Here is a 23,571-nt window from a genome sequence, read left to right on the forward strand (position 1 = left end):
ATTTTTTTGAATGTTTATTTGTTTTTGACCACTTTTTTTATATTTAATTTTTTAGAAACGGAGATGCTAATGAATAATTTTATGTTTAGTTAAAATGCATGCTTGCTTCACAACTATATGCAAACCCTTTTATTTTTCTTGCCGTCCAGATTTTCCTTTATTTATGTTTTTAGGTAGAAATAAAATTATAAATAAGTCATATCAACAGAAACCGAAGACTACAAAATTAAATCAACAAAAATTGAAAAGATAGCACACAGCCATTTGCAGGTACAAAAACCTGATCATTAATTTTTCAAAGACAACAAAACCTTAAATGGTAGAATAGAAATCATAGAACATTAACCTCTAAGCCATGATAGCATATTTCCTCTGAGGGAAGTACCTTTCCCTTTTCTTCTCACGTTCAGTCTTCAAGGACTCCTGCATTTATGCAAACATACCATCAATAAATGACCAATAGAGGGAAGAACAAACAGAATAAGGAAAATTATAGTTGCTTATAGCTCCCCATTGTAAAAGTTTTTGACATTGGCTAATCTTATTAGCTTCAACAAGACACCATGATGCACATGCTTAACTCAAATTGCAACTATAATCTTCCTTGGTGGCTTAGCCTTATCAAACTAGTGGTGACAAGTGAACTTTCTTCAAACTTCAGACTTCTCATACTTTCAAATAAGTAATTTCACAATTAATGGTAATCTTCGCACATTTGATGATGGCTTCAGCTAACAACCAAAGGTAATTCAACACAATTATTCATAAAATATCAGCTCCGCCACAAAGAAAAGTTCAACCAACAGCAAACTAAAGCCATTATAAACCAAAATCTACAGAAACTTTATACCTTTTTAACTGACTGATATACATCTTCAAAATGAACCATGATGTTGGATTTAGTTCAAGGAGAGGAAATAGAAAGGTGAATTGCTAAGTGGAAAGAAAAGAAGTAATGAATTACGTAAATTTTATTGCCGTCCAATTGTCCGATTACAGATGATTTAGATAGATATAAAACAGAGAAACTGGATGGAATTGAAATACTTCCTCTGTATCCCTTTCCAGGTAAACACAGGATGATAGTGAATCTAGATGTAATAACAAATCATGCAACCAGGTTTAGTTTTAAATGAATAGGCAATGTTTTGAAAATTTAAGTTCTTCATATATTTTTGTCATTCCATCATAATTTAAGTGATAACTACTGTTCTCAAACAATCGAATACATAAAACACTACATTCAATGCTTCAGGCAACATGCATTGAGCATGTCAGTCAATGAAGTGATATTAGATCTACCGATTCTGAGAGAGATCATAGATCCTCACTACTAAATTATTGCTCAATCTATACAAAAGTATTTGGTCTTCCTCTAATGGTATTCATTATTATTAGACAAAGTGCTATTGTAGACCGAGAATAGCTGATAAATATTAAAAACTTAACAAACCAATGGCAAACAAAGCATGCAGAGATAAGTCGTATGAATAAATTGGAAACGCATTTCAAAGTTGGTTCCCTCGATCTTCACTTAGTTAGAGAATGAATCCCAGAAAATTGTTACCTGATGCTTGGTGAGTCGACGGCGGATGGCCCGCGTCTTCTTGGGGCGGAGATCCAGCGGAAGGAGCTTCTTATGCTTGTAAGCCTCCCTCAACGCCGCTTTCTGTTTCTGCGAGATGACAGTAAGCACACGAGCGATCGACAGCCTAACGACCTTTCTGCAAAACTCAATCAAAGATCCAAACTTTCAAAACCTAACTACAATTGACAAAGGCAAAAAAAAATGCATTATTTTTTTTTCAAAAATAGCCAAGCTACTGATGGCTGACATCTTAGAGAGCTTGTTAGGCGCGCCGCCAGTGACCTTAGCGACGCGGAGGAGGGAGAGCTCATTCTTGAGGTCCTTCAGTTGATTCTGGAGTTCCGTCTTGGTCTTCCCCCGAAGCTCGTGGACCTTAATCCGCGCTGTAACCAACAAGTACAGCAGACATAGAATGATTACTCTTCCAAGCGACCGAGAGAGGGAATTAGAATAAACAAAACATTCGATGCTTACCCATCGCAACCGAATCGCCTCTCCTTCGTTGCGCTCGCTGTCGCCGCCGCTGACAAATGCTGATCCTCCTACGACACGAAAGTTACTTATAAAAGGTTGAAACCCTAACCAAACACAATGGTTCGGATATTTGCATTAAATTTTATTTTATTTATTTTCCCTTTTTTGGGGGGTAAAATGTTATTTTGAACTAATTCAACTCTAAATTAATGGGCCGTAACGGGCCTTACTGAGCTACAATATGGCCTTTTAAAACCAAGCCGCCTCCGACGAGAACCCTACCGCTTCCGACGTTCTCTCAACTCCTTCGCGGCCCTAGCTCTCTCATCGGACGGCATGCGCCATGGCTCTCTTCTTTGACCTCAGTATTCCCTATCTCGAGGATGGAGGTGACCCCTCGCTGGAGATGAAGGCCCGTAAGGACGCGCGGCTGGAGACCGTAGTCAGGGCTATGGAGCTCGGCTACGTCGGCGTCGCTTACGACCGCCACTTCCGAGGCGTGATTTCCGACTCTCTACGGTGCAGCATCGACCCTTTCCCTTTGGACTCTCTCCTTGAGGTCGCTCCCTCACTCTTCTCCTCCGCTGCCTTCCACCGTGATCTCCTCGGAGCCCCCCGCTCCTCCACATTCCGCCAGTACACGCGCTTGACCGTCTCGGTCACCGGGGCTGCTTCCGTCGTATCCCTCAATGGCAACGCGCTACTTAAGACTTACGACCTAGTCGCTGTCCGTCCTCTGAACCAGGAAGCTTTTGACAAGGCTTGTGAATCTTCTATGGTGAGCGTTAGCGCCTCCGTTTTTATCAGTGCATTTGAAACAACAAAAATACAGAGTTACAATTCGCATTCTGTAGTTTTCGTGAATTCCTTTGTTTTGAATAGAAAACTTAGGATTGAGAATTTCAATTCCTCAGAAACTATAATTATAATTTCATAAATAAATTTTTTTATGAGGAATTAGAGTTCTTTTTTATCCCAAAAACACGAGATAGGGTCATAGATGTGTCACTCATATTATTTATCGTATTTAATTAGATAAGTACAGATAACAGTGTTTAACATATGGTTCAACTTATGAGTTAGAGAGTAAATTATGCTTGAATCCTGTGAACAAAGACAATTCCTAACATAGTTATTTAAGGCATGAGACGCCTAAAAGCGCATAAGTGCTATGGGGTTTGAGGTGTAATGCACAAGGTGAGGCGCACGCCTTATCAAAGTAAGGCGCTCCGGATATAAATATTTACAATTCATACATATATAGGGAATTTCTACTAATGTAAAATATTAAACAATAATGTAAATATAAAATTCACTAGTAAATAAATACATTATGCACATAATAATTCAAATAAAAAAAAAATCAAATATGTAAATCATCAAAATTTTCATCATCTTTCTCAATCATATCATTATCGACATCACCATCACCAGCTGTTTCAGATTTGTATAGTTGAATCATCATCGGTTTCGTAAGACCAAGCGCCTTGAGCGCGTCTAGTGCCTCTCATATGGCGCACGCTTAAGGCGACGAGGCGCAAGAGGCTCGCTTGGCTGTGCTTGCCCCTAAGCACAGCGAGGCGAGCGCTTTTAATAACTATGGTTTCTAACAAGCAGAACTGAGTTTGCTACAACTTGAATCTAAGCAAATAGCCTGATTTATTCATAACCTGAGAAAGCTTTTTTTCTTATCATAATCTAATGCATATTTACATGTGTTTCTGACTTTTTTTTATTGTAGATACTTTATTGATTTGATTGATTGGAACAATTGAATTACAATAGGTTGATATAATTACATTGGACTTCTCTCAAAAACTTCCATTCCGTCTGAAGATTTCATCCATTAAGCTTGCTATTCAGGTGCTGTAAGTTCATCTGCATTACTTATCTGGACTTGAAATGATTCAAAATTTCCTGTCAGATTTGATTCTTGATACACTTTCCTGCTTATGTCATGTTTCCTCATTCGCAGCGTGGACTATATTTTGAAGTTACATACTCTCATCTTATAGCTGATTCTCATGTTAGAAGGAAGATCCTATCTGATGTGAAGGTGTAAAAAATCTTCTTTGCTTCTTTACCAGAGAACTTATATATTATTATGGGAACATGGCATATTCCCTTTTGTGTTGTGAATGTTGCATTTTTTTGTTTGGACTATGCAATCTCTCAATCACATGATATCTCCATTCTTTTTTTATTTTGGTCATACGTTTTATCGTGCAACCAGTGGTACAAATCTAATTTGAATTTGATAAAACCTCCTGTGTATTTCCTTTATACCCACCTCTTGGTTTTTTTTTCTTGATTTTTTCTAATGCTAATAATCATGTATATGCATCGAAAAACATTTTAGATTAAATTAAAGAATCAATCAATTAAAAGGAAACTGAAATATTACTTTAGCAATTATACAAGAAAGACTGGTGAATCCATTGAGTGTAAATCTTGCAAGTAAAAAAATTCAGACTTTGTTGATCTATGGATGAAAATCTGGTGGATAAAATTTATGTTATTCATACTCTTCATTTATCCTCAGTGTCCATGTTGACCTAGCAATTTGAGCTGGACACTAGCAGCTCCATTGACTAATTGTAAAAATACTCATAACCCTATTTGGTTGTGATATGATGTCATTTGGTATGGAATTTCTTAGTATGTTAGGAATCTCATACATTGATATGAGTTTCTTCCTCTCAAACTTTGGCTCGTATCTGTTGTGGCTTGAGTGGGTGATGCACTATAGTTCAGTAGAGATTGAGGTGATAGTTTTATGGCTCCATGCATTTGGAATCATTTTTTTTTGTTTTAAAATTGTTCAATAATCAATATAATAAATTTCATATTTTACACTCCATCTGCATGGAAAAATCTTGTTTATTCTTTTTAGAATGCTTTGCAAATCATCTTTATTTTTTTGCTTGTATTTTATTAATTTCCATTTTGGGTTTGTAGCTACTATCTGACTGGAGTCGAGGGAAAAATCTCCTCATTTCTAGTGCTGCTTCAACTGTTAATGATATTCGAGGGCCGCTTGATGTTGCAAACTTAGCAGTATTTTTGCTTGGTCTGTCTGCTGAGAGAGCGAAATATACTATTTCTCAAAATTGCAGGTATATTAATCGAACTATTGGAATTCTCACTCACCTTATGTGTTTGTTCTGCTTTATTTGTAATTTTATATTTGTTTTATTGACAGGTCACTGCTAGCTAATGCTATAAGGAAAAAGCGCTTTTATAAGGAAACTATCAGAATTGAAAGAATCATATCAGATGGGCAATCCAGTGCAAAAGAATTTCAGCTTGATAACTGGAATGAATGGGACGCCATCTCCAGTGAGAAAGGAGATTTGCCATCATTGAATGATATTAAAAATCTTTCTGTTTTTACTTGCAAACAATCTTTTGGTTTAAATTCAATTGATTTCCAGTCGATACCTACTGAACCACCACTTTTGCTTAGCGAGAATGCCAAAATGATGTCATCACCAAGGAATTCTGCATCACCTGTTGTTACTCCGCATGAACCTTGTGTCATTGCTGATGATGTCACACAAGATGATTCATGTATCGGAACTTTATTAGCTGATACCCAGAATTGCCAACCTGTAATGGTTGATAAATGTGTAAAGATATCAGATGGATTATATAAGGTTTCTTGTACTGGCCTACTGGTTTCAGCTATGGCTGCATCGAATGTTGATGATAGAATTATTCAACCTGATGGTAACCTAACAGACTCAGCTGTTGTGAAGAACAAGTCATCAGAAACTGATTTGATGGTTCAAAAAATTTCATATCAGTCCAATAACCATGCCTTTGAGTCTTTAAATGATTCTGCAGAATTCACAAATGGTATCCCTAAAAATGGAGATCCAACATCTGAACCTTGCAAGAAAACTGATAATAGTGGTGTCTTTCTACTGTCAAATGCTGATTCAACACCCACAATTATCAAAGACAACAAATTTGTAGAGTTCCAGAAAAGCTTGAATAGGTTTGATGACCATGTTTTTGAAGCTTCAAATAACTCTGGGAAGAGTATGAACCTTAGCGCTCATGTTACAAGCGATCAGTTATCATTAAGTGATAAATGGCCTGATTTTACTGATTTTAAGGAGAAAAATATTCTGAAAGTGTGTGATTCATCAATGATTTTTATACGTGAGCTGAAAGAAAATGATCTGATAGATACAAACCCAACATGTAGAAGTCCTGGAAGACCTTTTCTGTGTAACCAAGTAGATGGTTCCATCTCATCTGGAGAGAATTTTCTGCAAAAGGTTTCTTTTAATGAGATTGAAGAGCAGGATGTTGGTTTATATTTTAATATCGACAATCCTGAAGTGAAAAATACTACCGTACTCAAAGAAAAGATACAAAAGTCAAACGACAAATTAGGTACTTTATTCAAAATTAATTCACCTACAATTATATCCCAAACTGTCCTAACACTGCTAAATGTGCAAAAACTTTTTCTTTTTCACAGATTTGTTTATATCAGTGTATTGCTTTTGCATGTTTTCAACAGTGATGTACTGTTTTAGGATCAAAGGTGTTTTAGAATGCTAATCTGGCATGGTTAACCAAAACCAACTTGGTTCTAGAAAATTCCACTCAATGGTTATTGTCTTCAACTAAGTCCACACTTCTGATTTATGTTGTGTTTAGAATTATTTTAGCATTTCAATATAAATTACAATTTTCTTTGTTATAGTTAATATATAATTTTGCCAATAACAAACCAGGCATGACCGGTCCCAAGCCTGGATAAAGGAGGAGGGTTTTGTTAGGTTGTCAGCCAGCATTAAAACTATGGTAAATGTTCAATGAATTGATCCATTAAACTAATTAAGGATATGCACGAGTATGTAACGACCAGAGTAATGACTTCAAGTGGAGTAATTAAGGCATTTCCAATAAAGATAGAGTTACATCAAAAATCAGCTTTAAGTCTATTTTGTTACACTAATTATGGACGAACTCATTACACACATTCAAAACACAGTATTGTGGTGCATGTTGTTTGTTGATAATATTGTTTTGGCAGATGAAAGACAGAATATATGGAATTTAAGTTTAGTAATATTTGACGTAATAAGACAATTATTAAGATAGGAGATGACGAGTTGTCCGACACGAGAGATTTAAGATTATTTTTGCAAAACAATGGAGGGATTAAGAGAAATGTCTTACATAGAATATAGGCAAGATAGTTGAAATGGAGGAGAGCGTCGAGTGTTTTATGTTATCGTAAAGTACTTCTAAAACTTAAACGAAAGTTCTATAAAGACCTGTTATGTTATATGAAACTAAATGTTGGGTTATGACTTAAACACATGAGCAGAAGATGAGAGTTGTAGAGATAAGGAAGTTAAGGTGGATGTGTGGACATAGGAGCATGAACAGAATAAGAAATGAGAGCATTAGAGAGAAAGTCGGAGTTGTATCTATTGAGGAAAAATTTCGAGAGACATGTTTAAGATGATATGAGCATGTACTTAGACGATTAATAAATGCTTCAGTTAGGCGATGCGATACTATGACAAACACACATATCAAACGAGGAAAAAGAATACCAAAAAAGACTTGGTTAGTAACAATAAATTAAGATAAAATTTATTTAAGTATAGACAATGATATAGTTGGAAATAGAGTTCAATGACATAAAAGGATCCATATAGTCGACCTCATCTAGTAGGATAAGGCTTGGTTGTTGTCGTTGTCGTCGTCTTTGTTATAGTTAATATATGTACAAATTGTATTCTAGAATTGCGTGGAGAAAGTTAGAGCATTTGTTAGAAGTCTTTCGTGGAAACCCTTTGTTTTATTTAATCAGCATTTGTATCATATGAAATAAATTTATAAGACTAAAATATTTAAATAATTTATCATATTATTTAGTGACATTGTGAATTGATTTTACTAGTTGATTCTGTGTCATATCAACTAATCTTATTATTTTAGAAATGATGTATTGAACAACAGAACAAGATATTGTGATTTTGATAATATTTTTCCATAGTTTTATCATTATATGCTACACATTTTTTTAGTCAATGTATAATTTTAATATTTATTATTAACTCGCACAGTTTAGTTGATTATTTCAAGCTTTATATCTTATTGTGTTCTGTGATTAATAAAACTATAATTATTATTATTAATTTCCAGTAATGAAATATAGTGTATGATGATTTATTATTTTAAATATTATATATATTTACAATTTGATTATGGTTGTAATGTTGTATAAATTCTCTCAACATTTTGATTATATATTATTTTTTATATTTTGTATCATGTAGGTATTTAAATAGTAGTAAAAATCTATGAATTAAATATTATACTTTTTGATTCTAATTGTTTCCTGTGCTATTTAAGCATGATAGCTCAATAATTAGGTCATGTTTTATTTGCGTATTGACAAATTTACTCAGATATTGCAACTTTGTTATTTATAATTTCATATTGGTTGTTTGCAGGAAAAAGGAAACGGAAAGAACAATTGTTTTATCCGACTTATCATTTGCCTTTTAAGGGTTCATTTAAGCCTATGCTTTTTAGGAATATCTGTTGCAATGCCAAAAGAAGAAACATTTGTAAGGAAAGATGATTCCTTATTATTTGTAGTGAGCTCTTTTCTTTTCTATTTTCTCGCAGCATTTTTGGTTGTTCTGCATCATTATTTTTGGTACGCAGTCATAAGTTTTGGCTACTATTAAGCTTTGATGTGAAGGGAATTTTCTCTTGCTTATTCTCTCATGTATGCGCAGGATTTGGCTGATTTTCTATCTGAAGACACTGATGATAATTTTCCACACTGACCTGAAATTTTGATCAACCATCTGTAAAATATCCTTAAATAATGTGTATTTCTTAAATTGTATTATCTATACCGTGCTGTTTGATCACACCTCTTTGATTGCCACATTGCCTCTCTTCTTCAATGCCTTTGCCTGGATGCTTCATGTTCCTGTGACTCATGTATCTGCCTCTTCATTTCTGTCTGCGACCACACACAGGCCACTCATGTGTACCCTTACTCATTGCAGGCAATCTAGTGTAGCATGAACGAGTTAAATATATTGAAGTTGGCTGGGACTTCATATGAGATTCTGTCGTGTCTAATAATATCAACACAACACAACATGAACTTCTTTTACATTGCTTGGTCTAAATATGAGAAACTTAATATGGTAATTGCTACTTAGTCATAGTCTAAACAGTTAAGGTCTTGTATTCTTTTGCTTCTTGGCTTGGCCACCATGCTTGTAGCATGTTATCTTGGCCTATGCTTGGTCCTGCTGACTGACTTCCTGACTCTGGCTGAGCACTGGAGTTTCACTAAACTTTATCAACTTTTCTTGTTTTATTATTATTATTATTTTTAAATTTCTTGTATAAGTTTGTCTAATCATATTGAATAGATAAACTTTCCTTGTTGCAATGGAGTATGACATTGTGTGTATTGAGGGAGGGAAATGCAATTTGGGATGGAGCCATGTGCATCATAAAAGTTTGTCTCCTGAGTGCCCTTTAATTCAGTATCATTCAATTTTATTATTCCATAAACCAATTCGAGGATTATTTTGGAACTAGCGCATTAAGATAATTAGCTGAGGGCAACTTTCAGCTAGAATGCTTAGGTTTGTTGCATCGGTCATGCATTGAGATTATGAGACTTCATGTGTAACTCAAATGCTTGTCTTGCACTAAGACCGGTAACAACTTTTGGTAATCAGGATTATGAGCACACTACCTTACTCCAACAGAGGGCATATTTGGCTTTGACCAAAGAATTAGTTTTCCGTGGGACCTAGATCTAATAATTGATGCAGAATATTTGTCAAAAAATCTTTGCTAACTCCCTTTCCATTCTTTTCATAATTCATTTTCCAAGACAAATATGCTTTTGAGGTTGAGATGAATCACCAAAATTTTTTGACAAAATCACAAAATTTCTGTAAGCTTGGAGTATTGTAATGATTTTCCACTTTAACACAAATTGGAGATTCCTTTTGTTGGAAACTGCAAGTCAATATTAAATGGTGTTATCAATGAATTTTAGTCTTTGCTCATCAAGTGGTTCAATATTTGCAGCACTACCAAAGAAACATCTCTTTGAACTTTTTACAAGTCCCTTCTATCATATCAGGTGACATTCTGCACTTATTTTGGATTTCATTGCCAAATAGCTTAAGCACCCAAATGCATTCTGCAAGTTCAGCGTCACCTTACAATAATTGCATTTCCACTTGGGTTTAGTAGTGCAACTAGGTCACCTGTCGACCTTCTGATGGTAAAGCTTCAACTACCAAGGAATAGATGGTATCTTAGTATCCTACTTATATATGCTGCTGCCAATCAACCAAAGCAAAGTTGCACAAGAACGTTAGATTGCATGCACTGTAATTTAAGATGTTCATCATGAGCTAACAAGTTAGATTATGTAATTCCTGTCTGCAAAATCTCAATATTATAGCTGCTATCAATCAACCAAAGCAAAATTGGGCAAGAAAGTTAGATTGCATGCTCTGCAACTAAAGATGCCCATCATCAGCTAACAAGTTAAATAATGTAATTCCTATCTGCATGAATCTCAGCATTATTGCATTTAGTCAGTTTAACTGATTTCTTGTCTATGTGCCCATTGATGATGATACGAGCTTCAATCAGCTTTAGATAACAGTGAGATGGTCTAGCAAGTTCTTACGATGCATCTTGTGAGCGTTAATGATTTCATTTCACCAATATATCTGTTCCCTTCGTGATTATATTTCACGATAATTTATTCATGCGCATTCTCTAACCTTTTGCATGGGAAGAGTCAACTTATCATTGCCAGCTGTGAAATCCTTGGGTGTGCATGGGCTTTATCATGTTGGGTTGGTCATGACCACTTCAAGTTGGTTTGCTGAATTGTGTTATGTCAGTGTGATACTAACCCTTTTGTGTTGTCCTTGTGTATCATGCATGGAATATCTGGTGATTGTGTTTGATTGGCTTAGATCCTACTGATTCTTTTATGTATTAATCTACAATCTAAAGAGCACAAGCCTCTTCCTGTGCATACGTTTGCCAATAGATGACTGGAACGACATTGGCATTTCTTTTACAACTTTATTATCCTAATCCCTTTACGGGCAGCCAAATTCAAAGACCAATCAATTTCTTCTACAGAAGCCTCAGAAATATGCTCCATGAACCTGGTTAGTGGATATTAATCTTGGTCCAGGCAAAATATTTTTTTAAGGGTATGATTGAAGATCTGGCCATTTTCCAATCTAATTTCAAAGTTTTCTTGCAATGGAAAGGTTAAGTGATTAGGTTCGATATGCTACTGCAGGTGAAATGATTAGCCTAGTGGAATCATAAGCAGGGAAAGTTGCCTGATCACTACATGAGGTTCTGTTCATGGGAAAAGTGGTAGGTCCATACAAATTTAGTCAACTGCAATTTGAGTAGCTTTGATGTGCAATAGAGCCAGGAAGAAACACGTGATGCATTATCTTCAAATATTCTTTAAATTAAGTGGGCCCTCTGGTGTGACTGAATAATCTGCACTGGAAACGTTTCATCTGGGTCCGCAATCATATCCTGTTTGCTTCAACTCCACCTGTTATCTGATGCAAGGTAACCTAAGTTCTTGGTAACTGGTACACCCAGTGCAAGTTATCTGTTGTTGGGTATTTTTTTATTCTAAATTTTGTTGGTTGTATGAATCATTTTCTTTTCGGTCTAGTAGGAGAGTATACATCTGAATGAGATTAGTAGCTTTGGTGTTTTTCTCTCTTTTGCATAGGAAGCTGTGATCAGAGAGTTTGAAAATATGTAGCTGATCTTATCTGTTTCCAGGCCATGAGTTATGGTTTCAAATAGGGAATGGAACAGCAGAATCCATCACCTTCTTGCAAAGTAGGAATCCCCCATCATTGGAGGGCACTAAACTGGACTATCTATCAGTGCTCTAGAGTCAAAAGGTGGCATGGATGTTCTGAGACATACTTTTTGATCTTATGATCTTGGTATATTGTTGTGTGACACATGCTCTTATATGAGCTGATTATGTCATGGCCATCTCTTGATTATATGCCATAGCTGGCTAACCTTATTTATCGAACAATTTCTGATGGCTGATCAAAACTTCACGCATATTATGCTCTGCTTTGTTTCAGAACGGTACTTGTTATGAAGTTCCAACACAGTTTGATTGGTTCATTTATTTTGGAGGATTCGGTTTGAATAGAATGGACATTTGTAGTGGTTGATGCACGTGAAAGTGTGCTCGATCAAAAGTTCTTGTTTATGATTGCAGTGAAGTGGAGGGCAACAGGCTAAGGATTCCCCAACTGTTGTGATTTTCCCGGTGGTGAGAAATTTGTGGGCCACGTTAAGGCATGAGTAGAGATGAATGTGGAGTCTTTGGCGAGTTGACTATATCAGTCGGGTCTTATCAAGGATTGGGGGAGTTGACTTTCTGATAGGGGAGCATCTTTGGTGTTGATCGAGTTATGTCCACTGTCTTACGAGAGAAATGGCGTACTCCCTAACAATCTTAGTGGTGGTTCTGGTTCATGCAGTGGCGGCATCATGCTTCTGTAGATGCGCGGGGAGGATAGATTTGGCTTAAGAACATGCTTGTCCCTTGCGTCCAAGAAATTTGTTCATGCTTGCTGGCAGTGTTTTTGGAAGCTTGACCCATGAGTAAATCGGTGGTTTGGTTTTAACATAGTTGTTTGGGTTCTTGAACAAGATCAGGTTCGATTTCTAAACATTGACATATTTAATTTGGTTTGATCTGCAAAGTCAGTCAAGAAGATGAATCCTTTTTTCCCCTTGCTACAAAAGGATTTCATAGTCATGTCATCAGGACTAGAATTAGTTCCATTCTAACACTTAAATGTCAACAAATCCAAATTAAAAAGCAATTTTTTAAAAAAAAAAAAATCATTTAGCTTAATTTAATGATAATAATATCTCCCATATAATGGGGGAAAAAGAGGATATTAAGGATGAGAATAAATTCTTACTAAATTTCTAGATGTGAATGCATGCTTAGTAGTAATTGGTAGGTGGCAACAACCCTCCTTTTCCCCTACCTGGAGTTATCTTCATAGAATCTTATTCATTGGAAATTGGCACAATTTTCATGATTTAATTCCTTGATTCCTCCTCCATGTCCATTTTTCTTCTTTTTCAAATAATTAAATGTTAAAGTCAGCTCACATTCTTCACAGCTGGCAATGTCACAATAGCATCGCTAGTGTTTCATTTGCATATTTGTTTACATTTTAAAATATTAAGTTTATTTTTAAAAACTGTAGTACAGTTTGCTGGTTAATAATGGCGGGTAAAGTCTGAATATCTATGTGCTAAGTATTTTATGGGGACATGAAAAATGCATTCCGAGTCAAATATCGGTTGACTTCGGAAGCAATTCAAAGCTCTTGTGAGAAAAAGGACATGAAAATTGGACTCCTAGTCAACCATCAGTTGACTTCTGAATCTGATGGAGTTCAAGTGGAGGCACCCTACGCAACTCAGCAGTGAGCCGACAGGATTCCAGCCAACTCAGCTTCTGAGGGGCCCACCTTGGTCAACCCGCCACTCTCCTTGTCGATGCCAAGTGGGCCCCTTCGATACCCCTGCTTCAGCCTTCATTAAAAGCCTAAGCGAAGCTCCTCGCTCTCTGCCCACGACTCAGCTCCACAATTAATCCGCTATGTCCCTTTCCTTTTCCTCGTCCTACGACGTCGACGGCAGCCTCCTCCACTACCAGAACTGTCCCTCCTTTGGCTCACCGACCGCCCCTTGTGAGTTCTACCACGACGCCAATGGAGGCCTCCTCCCCTTCCCCTCCTCCTTCCCACGCCCACCTGCCGAGTACTACGACCTCCGCCGGAGCAGCAGCTCTCAGTCGCTTCCCCTCCACCTCTACGCTCCGGATCCAACCATCCACCACCACCCGCCTCCTCCCCCGTCGTACTCCTCCCCGCCGTCATCCTCAAGCGACTACCTCAACTTCCACGCTGCCCCAGTTAGGCGGGTGCTCAGCGCCGGCGATCTCCAGGTCAGCAAGTTCCCACCTTTCCTGCTAAAAATCTCATTTTGGATCGTTTCCCACGATCAAGTTCCGCTCTTTCGGCTCATTCCATATATTGTGATGGCAGAGGAAGCACGGTTCGCCGGAGAACTACGGCCAGGAAGGCGGCGGCGCTTCGGGGAGAGTCGGAAAATACAGTGCCGAGGAGAGGAAGGAAAGGATTGAGCGCTACCGGAGCAAGCGAAATCAAAGGAACTTCCACAAGAAGATCACTGTATACCCAATCCTCCTCTATCGACATCATTCCCCCCTTTAATCTTAACTCGCATCCATTTGGCGTTTCAGTACGCCTGCAGGAAGACGCTCGCCGACAGCCGGCCGCGCGTGCGGGGCCGCTTCGCCCGGAACGGCGAGACGGAGGCGGAGTTGGCGGCAGCGAGCAGCTCCGGGATGAACCAGAGCTACGGACTCGGCGGCGAGTGGTGGAGCCAGATCCTGGCGACGGACGACGACGAGGACCTCTACTACGACGGCGACGTCCTCGTGAACCTCGCCGCCGCCGACGTCTTCGCCATGAACATTCTCTCCTAGCTAATTAACCGGAACGGATAAAATCGCACACTCAACAGTAGATTATTTACCAGTCATTTCAACTGCGATCAATCTAGAATATGATTGCTCTGTTCTTGAGCTAGCACTGTTTTCTTAACAAGTTCTTATTCCCCAAGTAAAATTCAAGTTACTGCCATGCCCTAACATTTTGTGTTCGTGGTCCTCTTTGGCGTCGACTTGGACAAAATCTAGTGATGATTAGTGCTAATTTTAGACAGACAGACTTACTTGGCTATATACCTTGTTTCTTTTATCTGGCCTTATGTGTAAAATAAGAACTATGGTTTGACCACTAGGTTTAAGTATAATATCTTAATAAAATAAACTCCTAAATCAACCTTAAATCATCATGTTCTTGTTGTAACCATGATATGAAGGTTCTCTCACACCAATACACCATTGTGTGGAGGCTTTTCATTCACCCGGTGAGTGATGAACACAAAGCGTAAGTTCAATACGAGTGCTCAATCTTTTGGTGAAATGTTAGTGTTCTGAGTGTACCCATCTCATTAAGTTTGGAGCACCGATAAGTCGACATGAAGGGTTCATCTCCATTTAGGAGCGCGCATTGTAAAAGAATTGAGAATTGTAAGTCTCCGTGATAGTCCATGGTGTAGCTCATTGATTATATATATGAGACACCATGATTGCTAGTGGATTGAAGCCACCCGACTAGCTAGGTCTCATAACTTTCAAAGCCACCGATTACACTAGCTCTTGTTGATAACCGGCTATAACTCTCACCTTGAACCTTGTTGCTCCATCTACTAATGTTCCCATGTCGTCCAACAAGAACACTCCCTCTATTTGATCGATCGTTGGTTTCTTTCGTGTTGAAAGTTCGAAGATGGTACAAAATCTAAAACGATGATTAAGAAAATTAGAGTATGACAAGAAAAAGAACACAAAAGGTTCTTGTTTGAAAGAGTTAGAGGTCGCACGAGGATGATAATTTTTTTTTATCCCGAATCTTTGACAACATTCTTGAACAATTAGTGTGTAGGTATATATGTTTTGTGCTCAACTAAATCTCAAAAATAATAACAAAAACCTAACTTGACCACTAATGCCCTAATGGATAAGATTTCCTCAAGTATATTTATGCTTTCCACCACTTTGATTCTCCTTACTATGTAAGTGACAATCTATCAAAGAAGCCCCATAATTTAGCTTGATGGAAAGAGAATAAAAATGATTAATATAAGGGATGGAGATTATACTAATACGTCATTAAATTTGGAATATTAACTTTAAGCAAAGGCTACATGTCCTAAAAGGAAGAGAAGAAACTTAGAGTGATTCCTTGTCGGCCTTTAGTACATAGTAATATTACTATAAGTAGAGTGTGTGCAAGAAAACTACCTATTCTTCAATTTTTCTTTTTAGAAGGAAACAAAAGATAATTATTAGCCATACTAAGCATAATGACATGATTAGCATATGTTAAATAAATTAGGGCCTATATGGACATCTTTACTCGATGATATTTTGCAAGGATGGAGCTTGTTGTAGGCTCACACTCGCAAGCAAATGACACGACTTGGTGATGTCCTTGTTGCCTTATTTTTTTCTTTCAATTCTAACCAAAATTGAGGGCTACATAATGATGAGGAGGTTTATTTAATTTGTGTTCCGACAAGGAATTAGTGGGATAGTAAACCTAGTTAGTGAGGAGTGGAGTGTTCAATTTATTGCTTGTGATATGGATAAAAATGCACACACATGGTCAATCATCTTGTCCACGAATCAACACATTGATGATGCTTCCACCGGTGCTAAAAGGATCATAATTCAAATTTCATTAGGAATGAATATTTTAGAGGTCGACTTCTGGATTTGTCTAATAGGCAAATTTAGGGAAGATCATCAACTTGTAGAAGAAGAGTTGAAATTATAAATCATGAAATCATTCAAAACAACTTTCATGACCACTATGAGTGAAAAACTATAATCAACTAAGGAAGCCACCCCTTGAATGTCCTTAATGCCTAGGAACAATAGATTCTTTGACCAAGATGTCATCATTAGTTTGCAACTACCATTAATTAGTTAATTAACTAATTTCTCCTAGTTTGAGATTTCTCATTAATTAGCACTTGCATGAGTTGGTATCTTGTAAAGAACAATTAATTACTTAGCTTGAAAGCAAATGAAGGTTCTAAATCAATTGATTTGAGGGCTCTTGTGTTTGAAGGATGGAATCAAGCCAAGGAGTACATATGATAATGTTGATGTCATGTAAAGGACTGTATTGTGATAGTACTTCATATAAAGCTTCTTTTAAAATTTAGAATCTTTTTCTAGCTTTTTTTTTTCCCCAAGAATTCTTCTTTGCACTGTTCTTTGTTCTATTTACCAATAATTTTGGATAAAATAAATATGTATAAAGTTCCTATACATATTTTAATTAGAATTTCCTTATTTTATTTAAATGCATTAAGCATCGAAAAAGATTTCTCAATGACCAACCAACTTAGTAAATCCTTGGGAGGTTTACCCAAATAACTAGGTCATCTTATTTTTCTATTTTTTAAGCCATGTATTTAATTTTTATAATCCAATTAATTATAAATATGATCGATTTGATTCTATAAAAATTTTTCATTAATATCTTCCGAATAAATTACAGGAGCATTTGTGAAGGTAGACTCATGGACTTTTTTCATCCATGGATATTTCCACCCACGGTCGTCCATTCTAAAATTTTTCATTAAATTCAATCTCAGTATAAAAGATTGAACCATGATATTCCCTTTAAATATGCTATATCTTACTGGTTGCGCCATGATCGTGGAAGCATTTCTTTCTATCAGTCAGGCAGAGAGGAATTTAAAAACATAGCTGGCTCAAATAATATAACATATCTAACTTTAAATTAATATTTCTTCTATTTATGATTGATTTTGTTATAAGATTTTATGATTGATTTAGTTATACATTATAGTTATAAAATATAAGTAAAAATTATGATTGATTTTTATTCCCAAGTAAATAAATTGGAATACATTATAGTTATAATTAAATTTATGATTGATTTTGTTATGAATTTTTTAAAGAAAATCAGAATACTCAACTTTATAGAAATCTCTCACGTTCTAAGTCAATTAAGTAATAATGAAGCAATCTCGATCGCACACATTTTACAAACAAGATCAAATTAATTAATTAAGCAACAAAAACAAATATCCAAAATAAAATACATATGACTTATTCTTAATCAAGTGTAGCAAATTAAAAAGTCTTTAGACCTTAGTTATGGGTAAGTATTCTATTAAAATCGAATCGAACTGAATTGAATGAACTGATTTTTTTGAAACAAATCGAATTGAATTAATTTTTGATTAAAAATCAAATAAACCGAACTAAATTTTTGATAAAACCAAATAAATTGATTTTTCTAAAAATTTAGTCTGACTTAATAAAAATTTAGTTCGATCTAAAATTTCGGATCTAAAAATTTGATTTGGTTTAAAAATTCGGTCTATTCGATTTAACCGAATAAGAAACTTTAAAATTAAACCTGAACCAAATTAATCAATTTTCGAAAAAAAAATTCAAATAAACAGAACTGAATTTTTAAATTTAATCAATTTAATCAATTTATTCAATTTAACCAAATTTTGGCTCATCCCTATAACACTTACTTATATATATATATATATATATATTAGGGTTTAGGGTTGGTCATATTAAAGCTAAAGAAATAAAAAAAATTACACATGGTTCTCACAAGATGATATAAGATTTCTACGTGCTTCGTATCGAAGAGTTATGTGGTTTTACGTGTTAAATCTTAAACAATTTTACGTGCTTCGTGTTGAAGAATTATGTGATTTTTACGTGGTTCATGTTGAAGAGTTATGTGATTTTTACATGCTTTGTGTCGAAGACTTGTGTGATTTTTACATGTTAAATCTTAAACAGTAATTATAAACAGTAAAAAAAAAGTGAATAGTAATCTTAAATAGTAATTGTGAACAATAATCTTAAACAATGATTATGAATAGTAATCTCAAATAGTAATTACTAAAACTAGGTTTTTTGAAAAGATATTTTTCTTATTTTTGCTTCTCATCAGTTATGTCTTATTGTTCAAGTTTTACCCTAACTTCTGTAGGTCTTATAACAAGCTTTCAGTAGCTCTTGTTGCCCAACTTAATCAGTACATGTTTTACAAGTTTAAACCATGAGATAGTTCCTAACTTTGGAAGACAAGAAGATGAAAACAGAGCCTTTTTATTAAGTTGTCATAGGATTTTTATAGGAAAACATACAAACTAGGAAATTAAAATCATACAAGATAACTTAGCTAGTTATAAACTTACATAAGGAAATTATAAGCTAGGTACAATCTTACATAAGAAAATTACAAGGACATTATAGGAGATACTTACAAAAAAACAAAAAATACACTTGCACTCTTTCACTCTTACACTCTCTACTCATGAGTAAAGTTGTATATTACTGGGTAATGTTGTCGGTGGAAAATAATACTCCATGTGGGCATGGCTTACGTTGTTAGTATCATGACATCATTGCTTACGCCTTCTTCAGGGTTCTAGCATATTATCCAAGTTTTGTTCTCTAATGGAGTATAGTGACGGGGCTCTGGAGCTGGTGGTCGGGACCTTAGTATCATCTCTGTTTTGAGCATCTAAATATGCTATAACACATCTGGCTGAGCTAACTGTTTTCTTTCCTATCCGTTTTGCATTTTTCTTCCTGCAGTGTTGGTACAAAGTCTTATGTTAAATGGTAAAGTTGGAAGGAAAGAATTGTGTACCCATATCTGTGGGACAATAGATCTTCTCTATATATGTTTCCCCAGCTAGAAGATATTATGAGGGGTTATGATCTTGATCCCAAAACTAATTGTTTCCCTGGATAGAATCTCACAGTGCTTTAGTTGATCAGCATGGTCAACGAGTGTTGTCCATTCTAGATTTGAGGTAAACGAATATTCTGATGTGTCTAATTGGAGTCTATTTATTTCATGAATATCTATTTTAATCAGGTGTTTAGCTAGCTCAATTTTTAAATTTATTCATTCCAGAGGAGAACTGTCAAAGGTACAAATGACAAAAGTTTCTTCTTCAAGGGCCTAAGCCAAGATATCACCTAATTTCTTATGAAAGTCTTTTATATAGTCCAAATCATAAACCCTAAGTTTATATAGAAGTACATAGTCCATTAGAATAAAGGGGATAATTAATTTTCCCCAAAAGTTCTACAGAACTTATTTCTTATAATTAATATTTGCTCTTCTGAAAGAGTAAAGTAAATGGCATGGACAATCATAATTCATGGTCTAGTCACATGTTTTGGAAGTTTTTGGTACTTAAGTTTATAAGTGAACTTGATTTCATAAACTATGGTCATACCTTATGGTGGATTTGTATGTAGGATTTTGAGTAACTCATAAAAGTCTAGAAAAGTTTAGGGGGCGTTTGGTACGCGCGTTTCCATTTTCATTTTCTGGAAAACGCGCGTTTTCTGAAAAACGGTGTTTGGTTTGCGTTTTCGCGCGTGTTTTCTAAAAAATTGACTATCGTTTTCTAGAAAAACAGAGAATGACAAAAAGTCGTTTTCTGTTTTCTAGAAAACGTGCGTTTTCCAGAAAATGAAAATGAAAACGGTGCAAACCAAACGCACCAATGTTGATTTTTCTGTCAAGCTATAAACATATGCATTAATGTCTTCAGGAATGTTATTGGGAAAGCTCAATAGTATAGATTTTGAAGTTCGTTGCCTTGATGTACTAACCGCTTTGCCTTTAAGTTGTGCTAAAGTCAAGTAATTGGACCTATAGATTAGGCCTAAAGGCTATTTGTCTATTGTTCTAAGCTCATACTCAACAACAACTTGAGCATATGTTTTATCTGTCTAAATAGTTGCCATTGGAAATTTTTTTTCTCTGTGTTTAATAATGTACTGATGAAATATCTAGGACCTAGACTGGCCCTGGCAGAAGTGAAAGCTTCTTCAAGAGAGTAAAAGCCTTTGTAAGAGGGATGTTCACATCCTTGTATTGCTAGGTTGACTTAGTCTCAATCATGGTAGACTCCGGCTTGTGTTCCGGAAAATACTACTTAATAAGAGAATTTCTTGCCCATGGGTCTTTGGATTATTGTCAAAAATTAATTGGATAATACATTGATCATAGTAATTTTGTAACTAAAACTTCTTGGTATTGTAGTGATGTTCCAGATATTATCAAGTAGACGGTTTTGTATATGGTCAAGTTTTTCTTTGATGGGAAGTGGAACTAGTTCACATATTGTGTGAATTGTTGTAAGTCCTGGTTGCCAAACCTCATGGTCTTTGTGGCAAAAGTTTGTGCCTTCTTTTTTCTATCCATAATCCTAAAATATTGAGTGAAACTTAATGTAAAAGTATAGATAAAATATCTGCTAGGGAATTGTTTATTCCCTTAATATGTTCCCAATTGATTTTTAATCCTTTGTTTATAATTGTGTCTGTAAATTTAAGTCATCTTTTGGTGTTTAAAGTTTTTATTAATCCTTTTGTTTGCTGACTATATAGTACAATTGTTTCACAGTTAGTTCTAATGGTAATTTCTTGCGAAGTCAAATGTCATTTCTCTTTGTATTTTCTTGAAACATATCTACATAAAACTTCCATGGTTTTATGATCATATTTTAAGGTTTTTCTAAATAATACTCCCTCTCATCCTAATTCACATTCATCTATTTTTATCACCAAGTAATCAGTGTCTAGTGGAAGTGTTAAGACTAGAATACTTTTAACCATTGATTTGATTTATCTCACTAGTTCTATGTCTTGTTGGTTAAAATATTTTTATCCTATATTTAACGTCTTGTTGTATAATGGTTCACTAATTTTTTAAATATCTTTTAGATACTATCGGGCATAATTTAGAAGTCCTAAGAAAGCTCTAAATGTCTTTGTGTCTTCCATTTTTTTTAGGAAAGTCAAGGTTTTGGAAGTAATATAAGGATGAAGCAAAATTTTTCCTTGTTCGATTTCTGGTCCTAGCTAGAAATTCAATATGTTTAATGGATAGTTTCATCTTTTTAAGGCATACTATAAGGTCATGTTTTTCAAATAGGTTAAAAATCACATGGAGATGAGCGTAATGTTCATTTTTTGTTTTTGAGAAAACTAAGATGTCATATACACATATGTGAATAAAGAGATATCTCTAAATATATCATCCATTTTTCTTTAGAAGATTTGAGGTACTATCTTAAATCCAAATGGCATGACTAACCATTCAAAGTGTCCTTTTGGACATGAAAATGTCGTCTATTGTATATAATGAGGATGCATCTTAACTTGCCAAAATCTTGACTTCATTAGAATTTTGAGTGCTATTTTAAGTTTTGTATTTTTTTTAGAAGTTAATCTTTGTTAGGTATCTTATATCTGTCTTCTTGACAATTATTATTAAGTCTTTTGTAGTTAAAAATCATTCTAGATTATCCGTATTTTTATTCAGATCCTTTATTTACTATAAAAGCTAGACTTCTATGCCTAGAAGTAAATCTTGTAGGATCGTTGCACTAGAGGGGATGAATAGCGCTCGTCACTTTCACATTCCTTTTTCGCAAAACATAGAATAGGCAGCGGATAGTAAGAAACAAAGAACAAGGACACCAAGGATTTACTTGGTTCAGAACTTGTAATAACTCCTACTCTAAGACCTGCAATCGTTAATCGCTTTTGTTGGGCAACCACTATAGTATCGAAGAATCTTTACAAGTTTAGATTACAAAGTTGAAGCATACAAGTATTGCATAAAAAGAAACTTGTTATTGATGACTTGGAGAATTTGATCTTCTGGCGTGATCATCGTTGAAACAGTGTTTGGGCATTATCAAATTGTTTCCGGAGCGCGCACAGGAGCTGAAGCTATTCTGAATGAATTGTTTCAAAGCTACTGGCCAAACCCCTTTTTATAGCCAAGTTGGGCGTGATCCAGATCCACTGATATCAGGACTAGTGTTTGACTCGACACTGATCGATCGACCGATTCCCTTGATCGATTGACTAAATATGCTAAATCCACCCGACTTTCCGTCTAGATGCTGTCGCTCTGGGTAAGATTTTTGTTCGATCGGCTGATCCCGTCATTCTGTCGACTGAACCCTCGATGCTCCTCGACTTATCTTCTCCGAATAACCTAGTCTGAAGTTTATCCACCGTTCGGTTGACTGCACCCGATGTTCAGTCTACTGATCCCTTGGGCGTAACTTTCATCACGAGCTAGAATTTGATCTGTTTGCTTGGGGGTTTGGTCAACTAATCAGGATGTTCGGTCGACCGAACAAGCCAAAATTCTAATCTGCAAAGTGTTAGTATTCTTGCAAAATAGAGTTAGAATAAAAGACAAATAACATATAAAGAATGATAAGATTTGATAGTCTTCGGACTGTTCGGTCCTGACTTTGAGTTTCCCAGAAACTCTAAGTCGGACTGGCGCCTACTATTCCCTCTTCGGGGAATGTGTCATCATCTACTCCTCTCAGGAGAGTTTATCTTTTTCCGGATCGATCCTCCAGACCGTTTGAATTTTTGCTCAACGTTTGAGACATTTGGGCTTCATGTTGGATGTTTGATCCCAGACCCGTCCAGTCTTCCGCCTAGTGTCTGCGACCCTAGGAATTTTACCTAGGGTCCTTGACCCTAGGATTTCACCCAAAGTTCTCGACCCATCAAGACTTTGCCCAGTCCCCCGGACCAGGACTTCATTACCTAACTGCAACTAGGATTTCCCACCTATCTAGCCTCAACTAGGACTTTTCTTTGCCTAAGATCACTTAGAAATTTTCTGCAAACTCAGTCACACTTGTTAGATGACAAGACA

General features: G+C 35.8%; 3 protein-coding genes across 6 annotated transcripts; 2 read left to right on the top strand and 1 right to left on the bottom strand.

The window, feature by feature from the left end:
- Positions 1–207: 207 nt before the first annotated feature.
- Positions 208–2,186, bottom strand: LOC121993711 (60S ribosomal protein L35-like). Its single transcript, XM_042548057.1, has 4 exons — positions 2,063–2,186; positions 1,836–1,971; positions 1,568–1,724; positions 208–423 (listed from the first exon to the last, which is right to left on the bottom strand). The coding sequence occupies exons 1-4, from the start codon at positions 2,064–2,066 to the stop codon at positions 349–351; spliced, it is 372 nt and encodes a 123-aa protein (XP_042403991.1). The 5' UTR covers positions 2,067–2,186; the 3' UTR covers positions 208–348.
- Positions 2,187–2,315: 129 nt separating this feature from the next.
- LOC121995765 lies at positions 2,316–12,286 on the top strand. 4 transcript variants are annotated; one of them, XR_006115905.1, is made up of 9 exons: positions 2,316–2,840; positions 3,848–3,925; positions 4,038–4,118; positions 5,021–5,178; positions 5,265–6,466; positions 8,551–8,667; positions 8,842–11,322; positions 11,415–11,701; positions 11,871–12,286. XR_006115905.1 is itself a non-coding variant. In XM_042549531.1 (6 exons), the coding sequence occupies exons 1-6, from the start codon at positions 2,406–2,408 to the stop codon at positions 8,679–8,681; spliced, it is 2,085 nt and encodes a 694-aa protein (XP_042405465.1). In that variant the 5' UTR covers positions 2,317–2,405; the 3' UTR covers positions 8,682–8,803. The 4 variants fall into 4 exon arrangements, 1 of the variants encoding a protein (XP_042405465.1); XR_006115906.1 differs by having other exon boundaries at positions 11,249–11,322; XR_006115904.1 differs by having other exon boundaries at positions 2,317–2,840; positions 8,551–8,697.
- Positions 12,287–13,406: 1,120 nt separating this feature from the next.
- Positions 13,407–14,859, top strand: LOC121995766 (two-component response regulator-like PRR37). The gene is made up of 3 exons (XM_042549532.1): positions 13,407–14,138; positions 14,239–14,385; positions 14,457–14,859. Exons 1-3 carry the CDS (start codon positions 13,791–13,793, stop codon positions 14,700–14,702), a joined length of 741 nt encoding a protein of 246 aa, XP_042405466.1. The 5' UTR covers positions 13,407–13,790; the 3' UTR covers positions 14,703–14,859.
- Positions 14,860–23,571: the final 8,712 nt, after the last annotated feature.

Source organism: Zingiber officinale, chromosome 6A (assembly GCF_018446385.1).
Source record: "Zingiber officinale cultivar Zhangliang chromosome 6A, Zo_v1.1, whole genome shotgun sequence".
Lineage (NCBI taxonomy): Eukaryota > Viridiplantae > Streptophyta > Magnoliopsida > Zingiberales > Zingiberaceae > Zingiber > Zingiber officinale.